Raw genomic sequence first — 20,637 nt, 5'->3', positions numbered from 1 at the left:
TATTTGATTACTTTAGTTTTTTTTTGTAGTTGCTGTCGTACCTTTGGCGTCCTTAGTATTTTTCTTGATGATTTCTTGTTTATCATAACCACAAAACTCCGCCTACGTTCCTAACTGTGATGTTTCCCCCTGTTCTAGTAACCCAGACCTGCGGCGCTCAGAGCTCTCACTGGACGCCATGCTGCAAAGAACTTCCTCCAACTCATCATCCTCTTCTTCCCCTTCATCTCAGGGAGGCTCAGCTGAGAGGAGAGGTACAAAAACACACTTGGATGCACTTGTAAAACTGACATGCACACACGCACACACCCACATGCATCATCAAAACACAGACACACTTCCACCCAAACAATTAAAATCAGGTGCGTTTTCCTGCTCTTGCGCACATGCAAACGCAGAATCACACCAACACCCACTCGCACAGCTCCAGCGAGTTTCAGAGGCTATCAGCGGGGCGATGTCAGGCGCAGTTCTGCTCTGATCAACCTGTCTGATGTGCCCTGTTGCTCTCAGCCTCCGGAGAGATAGAGGAGAGGAAATGAGAGAGGGAGATAGAGAGAGGTGTACAGGGAGGTGTCAAACAACCGGCTAGAGGGATATCTGAGATATGCATGGATCTCCCTTTGACACACACATGGCACAGAGAGAGAGAGAGAGAGGGTGAAGTGTGGTGGGATCGGTGTCACTTCATGTTTAGTGAGTGTAATTTATTATCATTTGAGAGGTGGTTAAAAATTAAACAAGAAGTGTCCAGAAAAGGAAGGACAAAAAAAATATTTTTACACACATTTTTAATCAAACATTTTAAGGGGTCATCTTTTTTTTCTTTAGATAACAGTTTTGTCGATTTTGATTAAGATTTTGAATTGATAGTAGAACAAATGTTTTGTTCCCTTGTTGTATCAGGTCAAGCCAAGCAGGAAGGATCCCCTCCAGGAGCCAATCAGGAGGCAAAGCCCAGACAGGAGGAGGGCCGTGAATCAGCCAGACCCAGCAGACCTGCTGTGAGTCAAATAACGCAGACACACACATTCCGTCACAGCAGTCTCCTCTCTCCTCCTCTTCTTCTTCTTCTTCTTCTTCTTCTTCTTCTTCTTCTTCTTCTTCTTCTTTTTTCCTGCTATTCATCTGGTTCTGTCTTTCTCTGCCTCCTTCTCTTTGTCCTTTCATTCTTCAGAGCTATAAGAAAGCCATAGATGAGGTTAGTGACACTCGAGTCCCCCTTTCTTTATTCCCGGTTTTCTTTTTCCTCAATCTTCAGAGATCCCGTTTTACCCCTGGCATGGTGGAGTTAGTCGACTTACCGAGAAGATGATTTTTGTTTCTTTAACTTTAAAACATCAGGGTGTAATGGCGATGGCAGTGCATGTGTGCTTCTTTACACCTAGACACAACTGAGAGGGTGAATGTGGCTGCGTGCTTGTGCAAGAGTGTGATTGCGTGTGTGTGTGTGTGTGTGCGTGTGTGTGTGTGCGTGCGTGCGTGCGTGCGTGCGTGCGTGCGTGCGTGTGTGGGTGTGGGTGGGTGTGGGTTACCTGAACTGCCAAGCACCTGATACGTCTCTGCATCTTTTTTTTCCTGTTTCTCTGTCATCACTGTTACTGGTCAGGAGGAGCTGGTAAGAACCACCGTGTACGACGGCCTCCCCCCCCCCCGTCTGCATGATTTGGTTCCGGGTTGAATGGGGAGGGAAGGGATGGGTGGAACCACAGGGGGGTGCTGGCATGGGGTTGATAGGTAGAGGGGGCGCAGTGTGATGCTGAACTGAACCAGTAGGACATCAAGCCTGATTATCTTTCTTCTTTCTTTTTATGACCTGTGAAATATTGCTTGTGAGAAAATAAAGTGCTTCTCTGTGATCACTTTTTATCTCACAATATAAAAATCTTGACCGATGTTGAGCAGAAAAAAAGGGTCTCAGATAAGCACTCTCATTCCAGGACACTTACGTTTACAAGGAAAGATGTTTGTGTGACAACTAATGAGCTCTCTCCTTCTCCTGATGGTTTGTCCTCGCTGCTCCCTTCACCCCTGTATGTGATCTGGTCTTTTGCACTCCTCGGGTTCTGAGACTGATACAGAAGTGATTCACTTATTGAAACTTTCTCCTCTCTTCCTTTGTCCCTCCCTGTAGGACCTAAGTGCTTTGGCTAAGGAGCTCAGAGAATTGAGGGTAGAGGAGGGCAGCAGACCACCAGTCAAGGTAAAGGATTCATATACTGTATATTTGTTTATATTGTAGTCTATATATATTATTATGTTATATATATAACATAGCTTTTAAACAAAATGGAATAACGGTAAATATCATTTTCAATGTGACCCTTACTGGAAGAGAAATAAGTAACATAGTAGATCTTTTAGTCGAGCTAGACAAAAAAAAAGCAATACAAAAATTGCTGTATAGAAATTAAAAAATCAAGCTGACAATGATCTTTCCCGCATGTCAATCCCCATTCTCTCTCCCTGATTTTGGACTCTATCCACTGTCCTGTATCTACAGTAAAGGCATAAAAAAACAACATCAGGGAAATAGGAAAGGAGTTTTGTGTATATTGATTGGCATTGACAGCAGTCAGTTGAAATAAATGTGAAAACATACAAACCTTAGACTGTATAAAAATGGACGTAGTCTCTGTAACGTCCCCCATTGGTTTCTGAAGTGGACTTTTGAAGCTCATCTATGTCGGTCGCCATATTGGAAATGTTGACTCAAACTAACTTTTGGTTACCATAGTAACAGGCGAAAAACTGGAGCTGAGGCGGGCAAACATTTACGACGCACCCGCCTGTCAGTCAGATCAGTGACGGCACTTATTTATGAATAACTCTTAACTTCAGTAACGTCAAAACCAAATTTTATATCATCAGTGTGTTATCACAGTGTTGCCTTTCATAAAGTTTAGGAATAATCGTCTTCATTTCGTTTTCTATGTTTTTGATAAAGGTGACAGACTATTCGTCCTCCAGCGAAGATTCAGAGAGTAGCGATGACGATGGCGAGACGGTGGGACATGATGGTACTGTTGCCGTTAGCGACATCCCCCGCATCATGTAAGTTGTCCCTTCTATTTTTACTTTTTACTCTCTCTGCTTTTTTTTTTTTTTTTTTTTTTTTTTTTTTTTTTATACACTCTGGACTTGTCAGTGTTTATTTGTGTTGAGATATTCTTATCTTTGGAATATGCACCGTGCCAGCAAGCTGTCAGTATAGTTTTGGCAGAATTGCTTTGTAAATAATTGTGTTTGTGTGTGTGATGCAGGCCAGCAATGCAGAGCAGCAGCGAGTCTTACGGCGGGCTGACAGAGGACTCTCTGGGAGATGCCTATAATGGCTCCAAGGACGGCACTTTAGTGGTGAGAGAGGTGATGAATGTGCGCACACACACACATGCACACGTATGCACACAGTCAGTAGCAACATGGATTAAGAAATAAACCAAAGACAATGTAGCTTTTGTTTGTCTTTTGCTTTCCAACTGGTCTCATTTTTCTTCTCTTGCTGTCACTTTCTCCCTAAACTCCATCTCTCCTCGTTCACTTTTCCTCAACTCTTCTCTCTCTTTTTATTTTATTTTTTTAATCTCTCAGGCAGAGGAGCGGAGGAGAGGTGGTCACACTGAGAGTAATGGATTTGGCAATCACAGTAACCATGGTAACCTCCCTGACCTCGTGCAGCAAAGCAATTCTCCCTCTGCCACACCGACCTCCGCCCTGCAGCAACTTGGGGAAATGCCTGAGGTCCGACATAAACCTTCATTCCACCAATATGTAGAAAAATGATAAAGTTTGATGAGTGAAATGTGTCTTAAGAACATGATAAAAATCCACAATAAGTATAATATCATCATTCTCCTATAAACATAAGCAATCAAACGCTTACTAGCTAACATTACAGTTCAATAGTATTACTATATATGATAGGGAAGGCCTGTTTCTTAGCCAACATAAATGTTAGCTAGCTAATGGTAATGTTCGCTAAGAAAGTTGAATGTTACTGCTTTGGTCTCCAGGTAGCTAACAAGTTATCAAATATGTTGTCCACCGCTACTTAGCTAACATAACATGTAAATAGTGTTACCAGATTTGATAGGGAAGGCCTGTTTCCTAGCTAACAGACATATTAGCGAGCTAATGGTAATTTTAGCTAAGTGAGGTAGCCTAATGGTTGAATGTAAGTGCTTTTGTCTCTAGGTAGCTAAGAAGTATGTTGTTTTAACCAAAATGTTATCCCCATGATTTTAACTATCCAATATTTCAGAGAAACAACTTTTAATCCTGGAAAAGGCGATTTTTAAATACGGTGAATGAGTCATTGTTTTCTTTCTAACAGTTTGGTGTGGGGGGATCCAAATCGTCCTTCACCCCATTTGTTGATCCACGTGTCTATCAAACGTCCCCGAGTGAAGACGATGAAAACGAGAACTCAGCAGAAGGTAAATAAAGCACAAAAAAAGGGCTTTGTTTCACACATTTACTATTGCAACACTAACTTTTTGATCGGGAACAAAGTACGTTTAGGGCAGTAAAAAGGGTTTTTATTACTGTTTGTTCCTAAGTAATTGTTGTTTTAAATTTCCATTTCCCATCTTTCTTAGACATGTTTGCTAATGAGCTGATGAGGCAGGAGCAGGCCCGACTAAACGAAGCCAGAAAGATCTCTGTGGTCAATGTCAACCCCACCAACATCAGACCTCACAGTGACACACCAGAGATCCGCAAATACAAGAAACGCTTCAACTCTGAGATCCTGTGCGCTGCTCTCTGGGGTAGGAGCGATCGTCCTTTATCTTAAAACTACCCTGACTTCTTCCAGTCTTGTCGTGTGTGCATCTTTCTGCATCTCTTAACTCATTTTGTCTGTGCACTGCATGCAGGCGTGAATCTGCTGGTCGGGACAGAGAATGGTCTCATGCTGCTGGACAGAAGTGGACAGGGAAAAGTCTATAATCTTATCACCAGACGACGCTTCCTGCAGATGGACGTGCTGGAGGGGCTCAATGTGCTAGTCACCATATCTGGTAGGTCTAACACGGACACACTCACACTATATGTAAGCAAAGACATCCATCCCTTTCCCTTTTTTAAGGTGTATATAACAACAGATTGTAGGTCATATCACACTGTTCTGTACATTGTGTAACTCTCATCAGCTTGTGTTTCCTTTTCTTAAGATAATAAAAGCCTTAAAATTAAAAAAAAAAATTAAATCTTATATAAAATATAGTTGCAACGTTATTATTTAAAGTTAAATACACACACAAATTACATATTTGGAGACTCCCACTTCTTAAAACCAATTGAAAGTAACAATCTGAGTAATCTAGGTCCTAGTCAAGCAATCTTCTATCGGCTGTTAACAGCCAAGTGGTTTCTAAAATATTTAGGAACTCTATTCTCATCTCTCCCACTTTCTTTGTCGCTGCTCCTCAGGGAAAAAGAATAAGTTGCGTGTCTACTACTTGTCCTGGCTGAGGAACAGAATATTACACAACGACCCAGAAGTGGAGAAGAAGCAGGGTTGGATCACGGTTGGGGAGCTGGAGGGCTGTGTGCATTATAAAGTTGGTAAGGATCTGTGTGTTTGTATTTTTTATTGGATCAAACTAGATTACCCTTTATTGTCTCCTTTAGGGATTGATTTGGGTGTATCATAAATGAATGCATGAACCTGGATCACGAGCACGAAGGCTGATATTGTGATTTGGCATGTTGTTCCAGATTGAGCTGAATTTTCTTGATTTAAACTGAAACAAACAAGGTTTAATATTTAGGATTGAACCTCTTACCCCTTAACAGGAAAAGTTTATGTTTGCTTGGATAACTTTTTTTAAAGTACCTTCAGAAACACTTCATGATCGATCAAATGCGGTTTCATTAACTATATTCTTCATGCCGCTGAGAGAAGTTGATGTTCAATCCAAAAATATGGATGTTCGTTCTTTTTGTTTTGATCCGCAAAAATTGCACCCAGTTATTATAACCCAAGGACTTCTCCGTCTCTTGCCAAATGCAGGAGATTTTGTCCAGAAAGGAAGAAGGGAAAGGTAGCAGTTGGTGCCAATTTTTGAGGAGCAAAAAAGGTTCATGTACCACATTATAGTCAACACAATCAAATGTGAATGATGAATGCTGGGGCTGCTTGTCAAAGTCAAAAGGGGGTTTGGCTGTTCATGTTTATGTGTTCAAATTCTACAGTGTGACTAACCTTTGTGTGTGTCTGTGTCATGTTTACAGTTAAATACGAGAGGATTAAGTTTCTGGTGATCGCTCTGAAGAACTCTGTGGAAATCTATGCCTGGGCTCCCAAACCCTACCACAAGTTCATGGCCTTTAAGGTAGAGACACATGCAAATACTTATCCCACAATCAAAAACTCTCATTTCTGAATACTGACTTTGTTGTGTAAACACAGATAAACATTGACAGTTCCAATATTTTTTTTCCCTCTTTCTCTCTTTCCCACTTTGTTATTCCTATTCCATTTTCATCCTTGACTGCTTTCCCGTTTTCTCTTCCTGCTTCTCTTACGTTCTCCTCCTCCCCCCTGTCTGCTTCTCTCTTCCTCTCTTTCAGTCGTTCACTGAGTTGCAGCATCGTCCCCAGCTGGTTGACCTGACGGTGGAGGAAGGGCAGAGGCTAAAAGTCATCTACGGCTCCAGCGTGGGATTCCATGTCATCGACGTGGACTCGGGGAACCCTTACGATATCTACATCCCCTCACATGTAAGTGTAGGACTGGGCTTTGTATAAGTCTGACTCCACCTCTTTCATTAATAATGAATTGAACAAAGACAGACACACTTGGTTAAGGACATCAAAGAGGATATAAACGTATAATCTGCCTTTTTTCCCAAATCCTACAGTTTTACCTGCAGATTTCTTTTACCAAGGTCAGCAGTGACTCACGCACTGTCTCATGAGGATTTGCTTCTAGGAATACAATGCCTATCACTTGACAAATGACCTCTTTTGATTGATTTCCTGTTGTGCAAGTAAAAGATTGATGGGTACTTAAGCTCTTTTTTGTAGTTATTTAAATATGCTGCACTGGGACTTGGGATGTCTAAATTAAGTTTGTTGAAGATTACAGTTTAAAAAGCTACAAAATGACTTTCATTACAGAATACTAAGTACACATTTCCTGTTGTAACAACAGTAACATAATGAGTGTTATTGTCCAGAAGTCAAGCTTTTCTTTGAGTGGCAGCATTCACGCCGTTGTAAATTCCGGTCACTCAAATAACTCACAGAGGCATAGTAAACCATCAGTTTGCGTGCTTGAATGCAAATCACTTTGGGTCCTTGCATGCAGATTAGTTGTTTCCATGATGGCTTCCAAAATGCTGTGCTTTTTCTCAAATCAAGGCCAAACACAGGTCAGCCAAATTCTTGATTTACTGGCAAAATTTCAGTAAATATAAACCACTAAATATGGCTGTGAGGACACGCAATATTTAGTTTGTGATCAGTTTAATGACTCAAAACATTGAAGCGTGTGCTTAATGATGAGTTCACAGCAAGACTTCTGATTCAAGACCTTTCTTTTCCTCTTTAGTTGATTGTCTAATACAGTTTTTGCCTTCAATCAATACCTCCTCTCTCTCTCTCTCTCTCTCTCTCTTTCTCCTTCCCTGCCAACTTTTCTTCCAGTGTGCCAAAGCGCTGAAGGTGACATCCTGCCATCCACCCTTTAGACTAGACCAATAGATCTTTAGTGAAACCCCACAGTGGATGCACAGAGGCACACGTGTCACTGTGTGCTACTGTTCATCAGAGTAGAGATTAACAGATCATGTAGCTAGAAATCTGTAGAATGAATAAATTCATCTTACCCAACGGAGACATACAGACTTCCACTATTATAAGAATAACAGTGATAATAATAGAAAAGTAGAAAAGTGGATGCCATTTTTCAGAATAAATGCAGTTTCTGATGGGATAAGATGAGTTTTTTCATATCACTTACTCCTTTTACTGATGTGACTCCCTATGTGCTCCTGACCCTGAGAAAGACTGAGGAGACTGCTGGCACAAATAATTCACCTTGATGAAATGGCGGCTGTTTTCCGCAGACGTTAAGCTCAGGAAGAGAAGCTAATACGCTGAGTGTTTCTGGTTGTAGTTTGTCAACTTGGATAAACGTATAATCTGCCATATTGTTACCATTTGAGTGGTGAGCAGCAACTGAAACGACAATGAGTAGGGAACATTGTAAGGTTTAACAACATGTCTGATAGCTCATTTGCAGCTAAGTCACAGGTATATGACCAATTTCTTTGCTAACATTAGCTTTAGCCAACATCACTGTTTGACTGTTACTTACTAAAAAATACAGTTAGCTAAATAAAATCACAACTAGTTTGCTAACCCTATGTTGGCTAACTGTTACTTGCTAACACTATGGTTAACATGCTAACATTTTGGTTAGCTAGCTAAACTCTAACTCTAACTCTATTTTGGTCAAACTGCTGTTATCATTACTAATACTAATCACTAATATTGCTAGCAGAGTGTGTAGGACATGATTAGCTGTTGGCTACGGCAGGTAAAGGTTATCATGCTGTGTGTACAGAAAAACATCACCCGTTGTCCCTCATTTAAAAAAAAAAACATTTTCATTTTAACTGCTAATGAAGCGGTGAATTAGTCATCATTTCACACAACACACTGGAACACAACAGTAGCCTACAATATCATAACCTTTGGAGGAAAATGGCTGCCATGTGAAAATGGTGAAGAAGGTTGGTTTCTAGAGGGTTGTGGGAGATTGGAGTACACTTTGTAATCGCTGCAAATTCAAGCTGTGTGACTTTTCCAGTTTCTGCTGATAACATTTCTGTTCACTTAAGGTCAGAGAAAAGTGCCTTTACTTTCCGATTAATTTATTGCACAGAACTTCTCAGACAACAAGCCAGTCTGACCCTTTTGATCGCCTCATGCTTCTGATATTTTGCAGCCTGTTTCAACGTCCACAGACTTGCTCTTTAGAGGATTACAGAATGCAGGCTGAGCGCCAGCCAAATTCCGTTGAATTAAACGGCCATGATGAATCCTCTGAGACATTTTAATCTCATGTAGATTATGAAAAAATGCGTCGGACTTAATCAAAGCCTCTGACATGTTTGTATGTGTGTATCTTGTCATAGATCCAGAGCCAGGTTACGCCTCATGCCATCGTTGTGCTTCCCAAGACTGATGGAATGGAGATGCTGCTGTGCTACGAGGATGAGGGCGTCTACGTCAACACATATGGTCGGATCACCAAGGACGTGGTGCTACAATGGGGAGAGATGCCTACCTCTGTTGGTACGTCTAAAAAAGTGTTTCTTGTTAAATGTAAATGTTTCATCAACTCTGGATTTTAACAGAGAAAAAAGCAAGGACAAAGAGCTTGTTTAAAAATCACAGACTTTGTCATTTAAAAATGACTAAAAAGAGTCATGCTAATACCAATATCACAGCTGATATTGCAATTTAGATCAAACGTGTTGAGAATTCTCAGAGAACCCACTAATGGGAGTTCATTGAAGGTTTAATTGCATTCACAAATCAGTTTATAACATCTGCCTTCACAAGGAGGGCTTCCATTTCTGCTTTGTAGAAAAGAATGAGGAGTGGAGGGGTAGGAAAATGGATGGAGTTCATCAGTAGTGAATTAAAAATGAAAAGTCAGAGAGAGAGAGAGAGAGAGAGAGAGACAGACAGAGAGAGACACAGAGAGAGAGACAGAGAGAGAATGTATGTAAGAAAACTTTTAATAGGAAAAAATAGCTTGTTGTTTACTGCCCTCATGTGGAAGCTGGGAGTATTACACTTTTAGAGCAACCAGTTTTTAGGCAACTTTAATCTGTATTGTGCTCTTGGTTATTAAATAGGAAACTCTTTGATATGTAAATATGTTTATTGTTCATTTGTCTTCATCGCCACTGTGACTTATTGTTGTTTGTTTTCTTTGCTTTTCAGCTTATATCCATTCTAATCAGATAATGGGCTGGGGTGAGAAAGCCATAGAGATCCGCTCTGTGGAGACGGGTCATCTGGACGGAGTCTTTATGCACAAGAGAGCTCAGAGGCTCAAATTCCTTTGTGAGCGGAATGACAAGGTATTAAAAAAACAAACACAGCTGATAGCAGCCCTTTGACTCTTGGTTATTCTTATCTAAAACAAACTGAAGAAAACCATGCAATAAATCTGAAAAATAATTAACTTGCTCTTCTCTTGATTTCTACTGAGTGGTCCTCATTGCAGCTCAGTCTCTGTGGAAAAACCTAAATGTTTATAATCTATTAGTTACATACTGGTAGTGAATAGGAGGTTTGGTATTATATTATGTTTTAAATAAGGCCAAAGCTAAATCGTACTGTTATCACAGATTGTTCTTCTGGTTCAGACCATGAAGAACATTATGTCGTTGTGTTTTTATGGGGAGATTCTTCTTCTATGAGTGAATTCTAGTTATCTTTCTAAACGGAGGACTGTAAATGTTGTTTGTGATATGTCTCCCTCTTCAGGTTTTCTTCGCATCGGTGCGTTCAGGAGGTAGCAGCCAAGTTTTCTTCATGACCCTCAATAGAAACTCTATGATGAACTGGTGATGGGTCTCGTACCGCCGTCCACTCTGCCTCACTCTCCCATTGGCCGGCCCAGCGACACACCTCGGCCCTGCGCCACATCTCACGAAAAAGGAACCCGACCGACCGAGAGGCCACAAGTGAACTCTTTTAACACCGGAGAGACTTAAAACGTGTAGAAAAAAAAAAAAGTTATTATAGAGAAAAATAACAAAGACTTGTTCTAAATAGAGAGATGTGTTACTCTAGATTATTCCGGGTCATGCAGAAGCCATCAACTGACTGGCAGACTGGTGCCACTGACTTTCCAAATATTCCTACTTTCTCTGTCTCATTGTCTGGTGTGTTCAAGTCTTCCACCTGACTCCTCCTGTCTCTGTTCTTTTTCTAACCCTCTCTTAATCCTCTGCTCCCTCCTTCCATCCTGGTAGATCGAGTCATCAATTTTTCAATCCTTTGACACCCATGTGCTCCAATTGTCTCACATTCTATCTGCTGTGTGTGGGAGAGCTACAACTCAGAGGCCGGAGGAAAAAAGATGAATGAGATTTAATATAAATTTAAATGTATGCTTCCGAATATGACAGTGCAGGGAGGACAAATGTATTCTGGATGGCAGGCAGCCTGATTGATTTTCTCCCTCCCTCCCTCCTCCTCCTCCTCTCACTGTCGTTCTGAGTAAACTGAATTGTGATTTCATTCGATGGCATATCGCTGATAGAGATGCGCCGAGGAAACTCTGCTGTCATAGGCGGGTGTAACAGTATGCAAAGCTTATGTCTGTGTCCCTTTAAAATCGAATCACTACTCTGTCTTCTCTCCTTTATTTTTTTTATTCCTCTCTCCTTCCTCCTATCATCATCATCATCATCACTCGTCCCCCTGTTTTTAAACTCTGAAGGTGCTTCATCAGATTTACTGTAATATTAAATGAACAATGAGAGCGTCATTCCGTTCATTTCTCTTCTTTTTCTTTCTCTGCGTGGCTGCGTCAGTCAGCCCATGAAGCTTGATGAAATGTACAGCACATCCGTGTGTCTATGAAATCAAGAGTGTGTTTGTGAGTGTGTGCATAAATGTGAATGTGTGTGTGTGTGTGTGTGTGTGTGTGTGTGTGTGTGTGTGTGTGTGTGTGTGTGTTTGACTTGGTGTTGACATGAGTCCCATTGAAATCAATTCTGAATCAAAGTGGGATTTAAAAAAAATCAATGTCCGGAAAAAGAGTCAAGTAGTTCAGTCTCTGTGCGTGGACTTTTACTTTAATGAGCAACATTGAGTGTGTTTACAAGCAGGTTTCTGATATTATCTTCTTAGACTGGAGTTCACGAGATGATGAAAAATAGGCAATATAAGAGGTTAATTTACTGGAGTGTATTACTTTTTTTTTTTTCTTTTAACACTGTATTCACGTATGCAGCCATGTTGCTGTAGGGATTAAAATATGCATTGAAACAGCGTATCCTGGACACAACCTCAGCAGGATACAAGCTGCTGTGCTGAATACTGTGTGCATGTGGGAGCATTCATTGTTGAACGCTGTGCTGTCCTCTTTTTTTTTTTTTTTTGAATCTTGCTCCTTACCGTTTGGTTCTTCTGAGTTTTTTTTTTGGCTCCCAACTGTTTGTACAGTGCCTAGCATGATGTAAGCAAAACTAAAACGGAGGCCAAATGATAATCGCTCATGTTCGGATTAATGATTTGATTTGCCTAAAACGTTTCTTCTTCTGTTTTTGTTATCTCACTCTGAAACACGTCGCCGATGTTGTTCGTCTCCTCCGGTGGAGATGTGCATTAACAAAATCTGAACTGATTCTTTTTTTTTTTCTTGAAAGGAGTAACTGATTAAACCTCACCGATTTCTACTCAAATAAGTAGTACAGCTCAATCATTAACACTGAATTGAAGTAGTACTAGTTTATGCATAGTCATCCATGTTGGAGAGCACTGTAATGCGGGTTAGTTTTTCTTCTGGTGAGTAGATTGTAGAGTTGACCTAAGGTGATACACACACACAAAAAAAAATACACTTATTTCCACAATGATATCATTTAAATCCTTTTTTTTCTGTTAAATTATTAAAAGTTTTATATTGTCAAGGACTTGTTTTTACACACCCATACAGTAGCTTCCTGTGCAGCTCAAAGTTAGGATCTGCTACTACAGGATGCAGGTGATCATTTTTAGCAATAAAGAGCTGAGCTGAAGAAACCACTGTCTTCCCTTTGTGTCTTGTGCGTGCACGCATGCATCTGTGTGTATCAGTAAAGAGCAAATGTGTGAATGGGGGCATTATGAAATATGTTTGTCCGTCGTGGATTAGGACTCCTCCCACGGGAAAAACGCTGACAGGTCATTACACTGAGGACTCTCCTTGCAAAGATAGGAAAAAAAAAAAAAAAAAACCACTGTATTCTTTACTCTGTTTCTCATTTTCTTTATTTTAAAAAGAGCATTACTAATGTCCTGTTTGGGGATTTTATTTGTTTTGTAAAAGAGATGATGTACGAGAGAAATAAATGAAACTAGAACATTATGCCTGTTCACTTGTGTTGTGTTTTCTGTGCTCGTCTCTTTTTTTGCAAGTGTGCACATTCGTATCGGCGACCCTCAGACTTTGCCTGCCTCTTAGTGTATCATTAACATGAGCAAGTGTGTGTGTGCTGTGAGAGAGAAAATGCTCTCTGAGCCCCATTATTAGAAAGACGAGACAAACACTTTGAATCTGGGGAGAAAAATATGATATGTTGCTGTCATTTTACAAACCGTTATTAACTGCATCGTACAGTATTTCATAGTCCATATTGTAAAAGCATGAACATACTTCATGTAAGTTTTTCCAGACCGTTTGCTCACCTTTATCATCATTTTATTCCTTCCTTCCAAAAGCGTGCCTTTGTACACATGTAGAAATGATTTAAGACACTCTTCATTTACTGTATGTGTTCAGTCGGTGTTGCAGAGTGTGCGCGTGTACCTGTGTGCATGCATGTGTTGGTCGATTAGTGAGTTGACACAGTGTGATCAGGCATGTAGCGTTCATTGATCATTAGCTCCTGGCTGACATTCTGGACCCATCATGGAGTCGGGGAAGGTAAGAGCATTCTCGACAAAGCCTATAGCTATAGAATAATGTAATAAAAAGAGTTTATATGTTCCATAATGTGGGTAAAATGTGACGACAAGGTGGATGATCACTGTGTTGCTGACTTAAAAGGAAAAAGCAGAAATTTGTCACTGAAACATGGAGTGTTAGTGTCATCAGTGTGTTCTGTCTTTGCATAATCATTCTGACATGTCAGTTGTTCATGTTCAAGTAACATTTAGAACTTCTGCTTAGGCAATCTTAAAACTAAGAAAAAACACAACAGTTAAAAACAAAATTAGATTATGTGGATTACTATATAATTCTTAGTTCTGTTATATGCAAGTGCAGCTCTATTTACACACACATCTTCATGTTAAATTCTGTTTGTTCACGTGTGTTTATGTGTGTATCTGATTGATTACCTTTGGCTCCTGCAGCAGCTCTCAGGTACGCTGGCTGTGTCGGTGTTTACAGCAGTTCTGGGGTCTTTGCAGTACGGCTACAGTCTTGGAGTCATCAATGCTCCGCAGAAGGTATAGGATCTTTGTCTCTGCACGCTGATTGTTGGAAACAAGATAGAAAGTCCATATGAGCAACCCTAGGGTCACTTGGGTGAACGTCTTCAGTTTTACTCTTCTGCAGCACGAGCGATAACAAAATAGTCTGAGAAACTGAGGAATAGACGTACTCCTTTTCTCACTGCACAGAAAATAAACCTTTTCAAGGTCTATCTCAGATGTGTTAAAGGTCAAACTTTGCAGAATGTCTACACTTTTCTGCTCTGTATTATGCATCATTTTGATGGTACATATTCATGATCTATAAAAATGTATTTTTTTAATAGGTCATTGAAAAGAATTATGGCCTGTCACTGGGTGTGTGGTCAGAGAGGACCGCTGTCCTGTCAGAAAACAGCGCAGAGGAAGAAGAGTTCTCCGATGCAGGAAAGCATCCTACGGTGATCATGTACTGGTCACTGTCAGTGGCAATCTTCTCTATTGGTGGCATGCTGTCCTCCTTCCTGGTGGGATTTATAGGAGACCTGAAAGGAAGGTGAGAAAAAAGTAATAATGACACAAAAGTGACGATGAAAAGTTTGGTGGGAAAAGAACATGTTACGTTATATTTGTGATGTTTTAGGAATTACGCCTTTTTGTTTGTCTACTTTTCTTTTTCTGTTAGTTGATTATCACTTGATTATACTGTCTCTTTTTAAGTCACAGCAATAAAACATAGGCTAATATATTTCTAACTGAAATAAAAAAAATAATGGGAGCAGAGATAGAGGCTCTTAATAGCCGGTTGAGAGAAATTCATAACATTCACATTTTCATCATGTAGTTTTTTTTTTTTTTTAAAGTCTCACCACTTTTATATCTCTTACTATGTTACAGAGTTAAGGGCATGCTAATGGTCAATGTTCTGGCGGTAGCTGCTGGACTGCTGATGGGTCTTTGCAGAATGTGGAAACCTCACTTCATGGTCATCGCCGGCCGTGCTGTTATGGGCTTTTACTGTGGTACAGTAAAGCATGCCTTTTAATCTTTAATATGTCTCATAATTCAGTTAGAAATCCCAATAAAAAACATGCTAAAACTATAGAAAATACCAAAAATATCATTAGGGATAAACCCCTTTTTTAATCATGTATGAAGCTAGGAGTGGGACAGAATATTGAAACTGAATTATATTGAGAGCTTGACTTGAGAGAATGATTGTATCACTGGTGCCAAATATAGATCATTTAATTAAAAAACAAAGATGGAGATTTTAATACCAGTTTGACTCACCACATCACTGTTTGCCCTCATGGTGGCATTTATGACATGCTTGAGAGCAACTTAGACAAAAGTCACTCCCAAACTTCATTATGTGATTGTCTGGCCATGTATAATGTATCATGTTGTTTCTGTATCACATCGTAATGTATCGTATCCTGAGGTGTCCTTTGACTCTGATAGCTATTTTAAGCTAATTTTGTAATTCAAAGATCAATTTGACCTAAATTGCAGTAGTATAAAAGAAAAAAAAATCTTTCATCAGTTGACGTGTCACAGGTTTTGGTTTGTTGTTTAGCTCATGATGTGTTTGTTTCAGGGTTGACATCTGGTTTAGTGCCCATGTATATCGGGGAGATTGCACCCAAAGCTTACAGAGGAGCTCTGGGAACGATACACCAGCTGGCTATTGTTGTTGGCATTCTTATCAGTCAGGTAACATGTACCAAAATACACAATTACACTGCCCAACATCCCATAAATATGACTAACACTGTGCTTGTTTGATTTTTTGGTTTCAGGTAATAGGCCTGGACTTTGTGCTGGGTAATGATGAAATGTGGCCCCTGTTGCTCGGTCTGTCTGGAGCTCCAGCAGTATTACAATCTCTTCTGCTGCCTCTGTGCCCTGAGAGCCCGCGCTACCTTTATATTCGACTGGGCCAGGAGCAAGAGGCTCGAAAAAGTACGAACATACAGCAACTCTTATGTCTTTTCTCTCTATAATGCTCTCTTTTTAAACTCTAAATGCTAAGTTACTACTTAATCCACAGCATACAGGAAATAAATTACTTTAATGCTGTATCCCATAGGTATTAGCTTTGTTGCAGGATTTGAATCAGAAAATCGATCCATGTCTGACAGCTAAAATTTAGGCTAGCAAGCAGCGTAGTAGCGTAGCTTAGCTTTGACTTTGACTTTGTCTCAGTCCAAAATCCACTTCCAAAATCTCTTAAACTGATTTATTAATCTCATTTGTAAAAGCCAAAGTGACGTGTCTGTGCTAAAACAAACATTTGATGTTAAAACATCAAAATATTTCTTGAAAGGAAAAGTACATCTTGTTATCTATGGCGAGTTAACTAATAAGCTTCAGGGGTGATGCACAGTGATGTACATCCTTTAGTTCAATTTATTTTTTAGCTACAGAGCCAAGCTAGCTGTTTTCCCTTTGGTCCAGTCTTTGAGCTACGCTAAGCTATCAGCTAGCTTTGGCTTCACATTTACTGATGGCCTGTAGAAATTAGGCCTATACATTTTAACTCTCATATTCTCCAAATGCAGAATCAATGTACCAATGTTTCAAATGAGGTGAACTTATGAAAACAGGAGCGGAACTGGCCTATAGCAGTTAGGTGACGCCCCAGGTACGGAGGCACTAGTCCTCCAAGCAGGCCGTCCGGGGTTCAAGCCCGACCTGGTGCTCCTGTATCGCATGTCATTCCCTACGCCGTCTCCCAAACTTCTTCCCTAACTACTGTCCTGTCCAAATGAAGACCTACAACTACTACTTAAAAAGTCATTCGTTGCAGGTCTTCATCGTCTAAAGGGGGCGTACGATCCATCTGCTGATCTGGAGGAGATGAGGAGAGAGAAAGAGGAGGCAGACAAGGAGGCCAGGGTCTCTATTCTTTCATTGGTAAGTCTCTACTCTAATTTCTAAAGACATACTACTTATTATAACCATATAAATATCCTTCTTGTAAATCCTTGAATATCACATATATTTGTTTTTTAAAATAGAATAGCTCATAATCTTCCTGAACCACGGCACCAATCTTAATACACTATAAACAATAAAACTCCAGGCATTCCTCTGAACACACCCTGTGAACCTTTTAAAATAATCAGCAACCAAAGTACACTAACAATCTCATGTAATCACAATCATTGTTAAAGCATTAGTTACACATGGCAGTGTAGCAGTAAAGGAGTCTTTGCACATCTTTGAAGCTCAAACTGCGATCTCAACAGAAAGGGCAAATAAAGCTGATCAGGAAATGTTATAACCCTGACAACAAGCTAATTTAAGTCTAAAATGTTAGTTGTTGTATGTGCCCCAAGACTCTGTCTGATTAAAGAGATGTAATTACAAACTTTTTAAGTTTATATCAAAAGTTGGCTGTGAACTAAAAAAAAAACGTGAAATACTTATTCTATGTGAGACAGTAGAAAATGAAAAAAGCATTGCTGTAGTAGTTGCATGACAGTTGGCACAATTTTATAGATCAAAAACTGGACTTGGAAGATAGGACCCAAAAATCAGGGACCCTCTTTTTTCTGTTCTCCTCTAGATCCGCTCCTCCGTGTACAGACAGCAGCTGATTGTTGCCCTCATGATGCATCTCTCTCAACAGTTATCTGGCATCAATGCTGTAAGTGCTGAATTGGATTAAAGCCTTTTACTCGCTCTCATTCACTTTGTTGCAGATGAATTTAAATCCTGGCATCAACTGACAACATGATGAACTTAAAGGAAATACTGTTTTTACTGTTAGAGCATATCTTTTTGCTCAAATGTATTTTTCAGTGTGACATTTGCTTCTTTAAAGAAAAGATGGATCTATTTCTGAAATCTTAAAACTGTAAAGCACATGAACTGTATTTTTATATTTGTGTGAGATATTTCATTTGACTAACAGAAAAACGTCTTGTGTTGTCTTGAAGATATTTTATTACTCTACAAATATCTTCGCTAATGCTGGTGTGGCTCAGCCGGTCTATGCCACTATAGGTGTCGGGGTCATCAACACAATCTTCACACTGGTGTCCGTGAGTGAGCATGTTCATTAATACAGACACTACCGAAAATTGTGTTCCCATGTTTTCATTTTGCAAACCAAATCTCTGATAAGACAGTGTACTGTATGTTTTAGGTTGCACTGGTGGACAGAGCTGGCAGGCGCACTCTGACTCTGGTGGGTCTTGGAGGAATGTGCTGCTGTGCTGTTGCCATGACTGTGGGCCTCAATTTCCAGGTTTGTTCAAAATGAGTCATCAGAGCTTCAGACTACTTAGGCATCTTAAACTACACTACCATTATGGGACAGCCCGATTCAGTGGCCTGGTCTGAAACAGTTTATTCTTGAGAATTTTTTTTTTATATCTTGAGAATTTGGATATCAAAAACACCTGCTGTGTTGCTCACACCATACGACTGCGCTGATAGTTCTGTGGTAAATGGACTTAAACTTGTATAGTGTTTTTCTAGTCTTCTGACTACTCAAAGCGCTTTTACACTGCATGTCACATATACCATTTCACACCCGTTCACATGCTGATGTCAGTGGTCACTATGCACTATGTAAATTCTTCATCATTATCAACTAAGCACATTCATACATATGTGCACGACCACGCTGAAGCAGCAGGAGCAACTTAGTTAAGTGTCTTGCCCAAGGATACATCGGACATATACAGTAGCTACAGGAGCTGGGGATCGAACCCCCCACCATGTTAAGAGAGGACAACTCCACTGAGCCACAGTTGCCCGGTCAGTCATTTCACAATAAGTATAATAAGTATTAATTGTCATATGACCATACAAGTTGATTAAATATCAAGCTTGACACAAAAACCTTCTTCTGAGGTGGTTGTTCAAGGTGAAATGTTCTCTTTTCTGAAATGTTGTGTTTAAAAATGTGATGTTTTGTCAAATGTTGCAGTGTTTTGACCTTCAGAGCCACCATAGAAAAGAACATGTTGTAAAGGTTCAGCTTTTTCAAAGAGTTGAAATCATTGTAAAATACACAAACGGAGCAAAAAGTCTGACATGAGAGTGGCCGACAAAAAAAACTTTTTTTTTTCCTGACTTCCCTCCAGAGTGAATATGCGTGGATGAGCTACGTCAGCATGGCAGCTATCTTCCTCTTTGTGAGTTTCTTTGAGATTGGTCCTGGTCCCATTCCGTGGTTCATAGTTGCTGAGCTGTTCAGCCAGGGACCTCGACCGGCGGCCATCGCTCTCGCTGGCTGCTGCAACTGGACGAGCAACTTCATCATAGGCATGACCTTTCCCTATATACAGGTATACAGCAGAAGAGACACACATTTGTAATTTACACACTTGAGTATCTATCTACATGTATTTGCCGCATTCACAGAAAATCATTCGTTTTTCTTTCTCCTTCCAGAAGTTTTTGGGTGTTTATGTGTTTGCCCTGTTTGCTGTGCTGCTTCTCTGCTTCACTGTGTTTATTTACCTTCGGGTCCCGGAGACCAAAGGAAAAACGTTTGAGGAGATCGCTGCTGTCTTCCAAAAGGGACACAAGAAGAGCCCCAAAGATGCCACTGAACTGCAGCAGCTCAAAACGTCTACGGATGCTTGAAAAGACGTGCAGCTTTGTATGAGCTGTTAAGCATAGGAAAGATTTTAAAATCAGTATTTTAGATGTGATATGGTAATGAACATTCATACTTACAGTATTCTAATCATTATTAATTACTAAAGTTCACATTTTTACAAAACATTTGTTCATATTTCACATTACATCAGCTACACTTAAAGATCATGTGTCCTTTATATGGAGTGTTGTTTACAATGAATCATAATAGAAACTATATATGCAGTATTATTGAGGTTAAAGTGGCTGTTATTAGTATTACATTACATTGTATTGGAAAGATACTTACAAAGTACTATCACTTTGCATTTGGCTTCAGCTCTACTGAACTTTACTGTCTCTGCTTATTTTGCATAACAGGTTTTATAGTGTTTTTTTTTTTTCACTGCCTGCATTCCCATTGCGTGATTTGGGCAACAGGAGGCAGCTGTCTTCAGAAAATCAGCTCTAAATTCACACTCAACACTCTCTTTACAGTACATGCAATGAATAGCATGACGCTATAGCCAAAGGTAGAGTGGATTTGGTAGGAACCAGCGGCCAAATACACGATTACAACTGAATGTTAGCTTTGCCCTTTGTCAGTCAGATTTTTGCATCTGTATGCTGTGAAGTTTCCCAAGTCACTGTTGCGTTCACAGCTTGGTTCTGCTGCCCCTCAGTGGCCAAAAGCCCTTACATGGTCCCATACTACCTGAAGTGTCCAATAGTATATGTTCTACTGTACTGTTGTTTGGTAAGCACTTACTGATATCTCTGTCTGTATATAAAAAATGACTGCAATATTTCTGTCTTGATATATAATCATAAGCATCCCTACACTAAAAGATTGTTTGGTTTATTGTCACTTTGCTTGAA

General features: G+C 40.0%; 2 protein-coding genes across 19 annotated transcripts in view; both read left to right on the top strand.

Annotated features, from left to right (window-relative positions):
• The window catches only part of tnika (TRAF2 and NCK interacting kinase a), a 67,692-nt gene extending 54,584 nt beyond the window's left edge, over positions 1–13,108 (top strand). For 6 of the 18 annotated variants that reach the window (XM_061062943.1, XM_061062937.1, XM_061062945.1 and 3 more), the window contains 17 exons: positions 139–254; positions 907–1,004; positions 1,178–1,201; positions 2,135–2,203; positions 2,948–3,054; positions 3,264–3,366; positions 3,592–3,741; positions 4,334–4,436; positions 4,599–4,769; positions 4,878–5,021; positions 5,434–5,568; positions 6,238–6,338; positions 6,577–6,726; positions 7,654–7,671; positions 9,150–9,309; positions 9,967–10,106; positions 10,516–13,108. In XM_061062943.1, the coding sequence (XP_060918926.1) occupies positions 139–254; positions 907–1,004; positions 1,178–1,201; positions 2,135–2,203; positions 2,948–3,054; positions 3,264–3,366; positions 3,592–3,741; positions 4,334–4,436; positions 4,599–4,769; positions 4,878–5,021; positions 5,434–5,568; positions 6,238–6,338; positions 6,577–6,726; positions 7,654–7,671; positions 9,150–9,309; positions 9,967–10,106; positions 10,516–10,599 (1,873 nt within the window). In that variant the 3' untranslated portion in view covers positions 10,600–13,108. The remainder of the gene's footprint in view (positions 1–138; positions 255–906; positions 1,005–1,177; positions 1,202–2,134; positions 2,204–2,947; positions 3,055–3,263; positions 3,367–3,591; positions 3,742–4,333; positions 4,437–4,598; positions 4,770–4,877; positions 5,022–5,433; positions 5,569–6,237; positions 6,339–6,576; positions 6,727–7,653; positions 7,672–9,149; positions 9,310–9,966; positions 10,107–10,515) is intronic. The other 12 variants (XM_061062939.1, XM_061062948.1, XM_061062954.1 and 9 more) reach the window with 4 other exon arrangements.
• A 402-nt stretch (positions 13,109–13,510) lies between these two features.
• Positions 13,511–20,618, top strand: slc2a2 (solute carrier family 2 member 2). Its single transcript, XM_061062956.1, has 12 exons — positions 13,511–13,666; positions 14,098–14,193; positions 14,505–14,713; positions 15,055–15,179; positions 15,758–15,873; positions 15,960–16,122; positions 16,970–17,076; positions 17,732–17,812; positions 18,105–18,209; positions 18,314–18,415; positions 19,260–19,463; positions 19,570–20,618. The coding sequence occupies exons 1-12, from the start codon at positions 13,652–13,654 to the stop codon at positions 19,762–19,764; spliced, it is 1,518 nt and encodes a 505-aa protein (XP_060918939.1). The 5' UTR covers positions 13,511–13,651; the 3' UTR covers positions 19,765–20,618.
• Positions 20,619–20,637: the final 19 nt, after the last annotated feature.

Source organism: Labrus mixtus, chromosome 18 (genome assembly GCF_963584025.1).
Source record: "Labrus mixtus chromosome 18, fLabMix1.1, whole genome shotgun sequence".
Lineage (NCBI taxonomy): Eukaryota > Metazoa > Chordata > Actinopteri > Labriformes > Labridae > Labrus > Labrus mixtus.
Note: the sequence above shows the minus strand (reverse complement) of the source record. Positions and strands in the feature narration are given on the sequence as shown.

Bases quoted from the DNA above. Each gene is read 5' to 3' on its own strand.
- slc2a2 (XM_061062956.1), top strand. The intron at 14,194-14,504 runs GTATAGGATCTT...TTTTTTTAATAG, and splicing joins TCATCAATGCTCCGCAGAAG to GTCATTGAAAAGAATTATGG. The intron at 15,180-15,757 runs GTACAGTAAAGC...TGTTTGTTTCAG, and splicing joins TGTTATGGGCTTTTACTGTG to GGTTGACATCTGGTTTAGTG.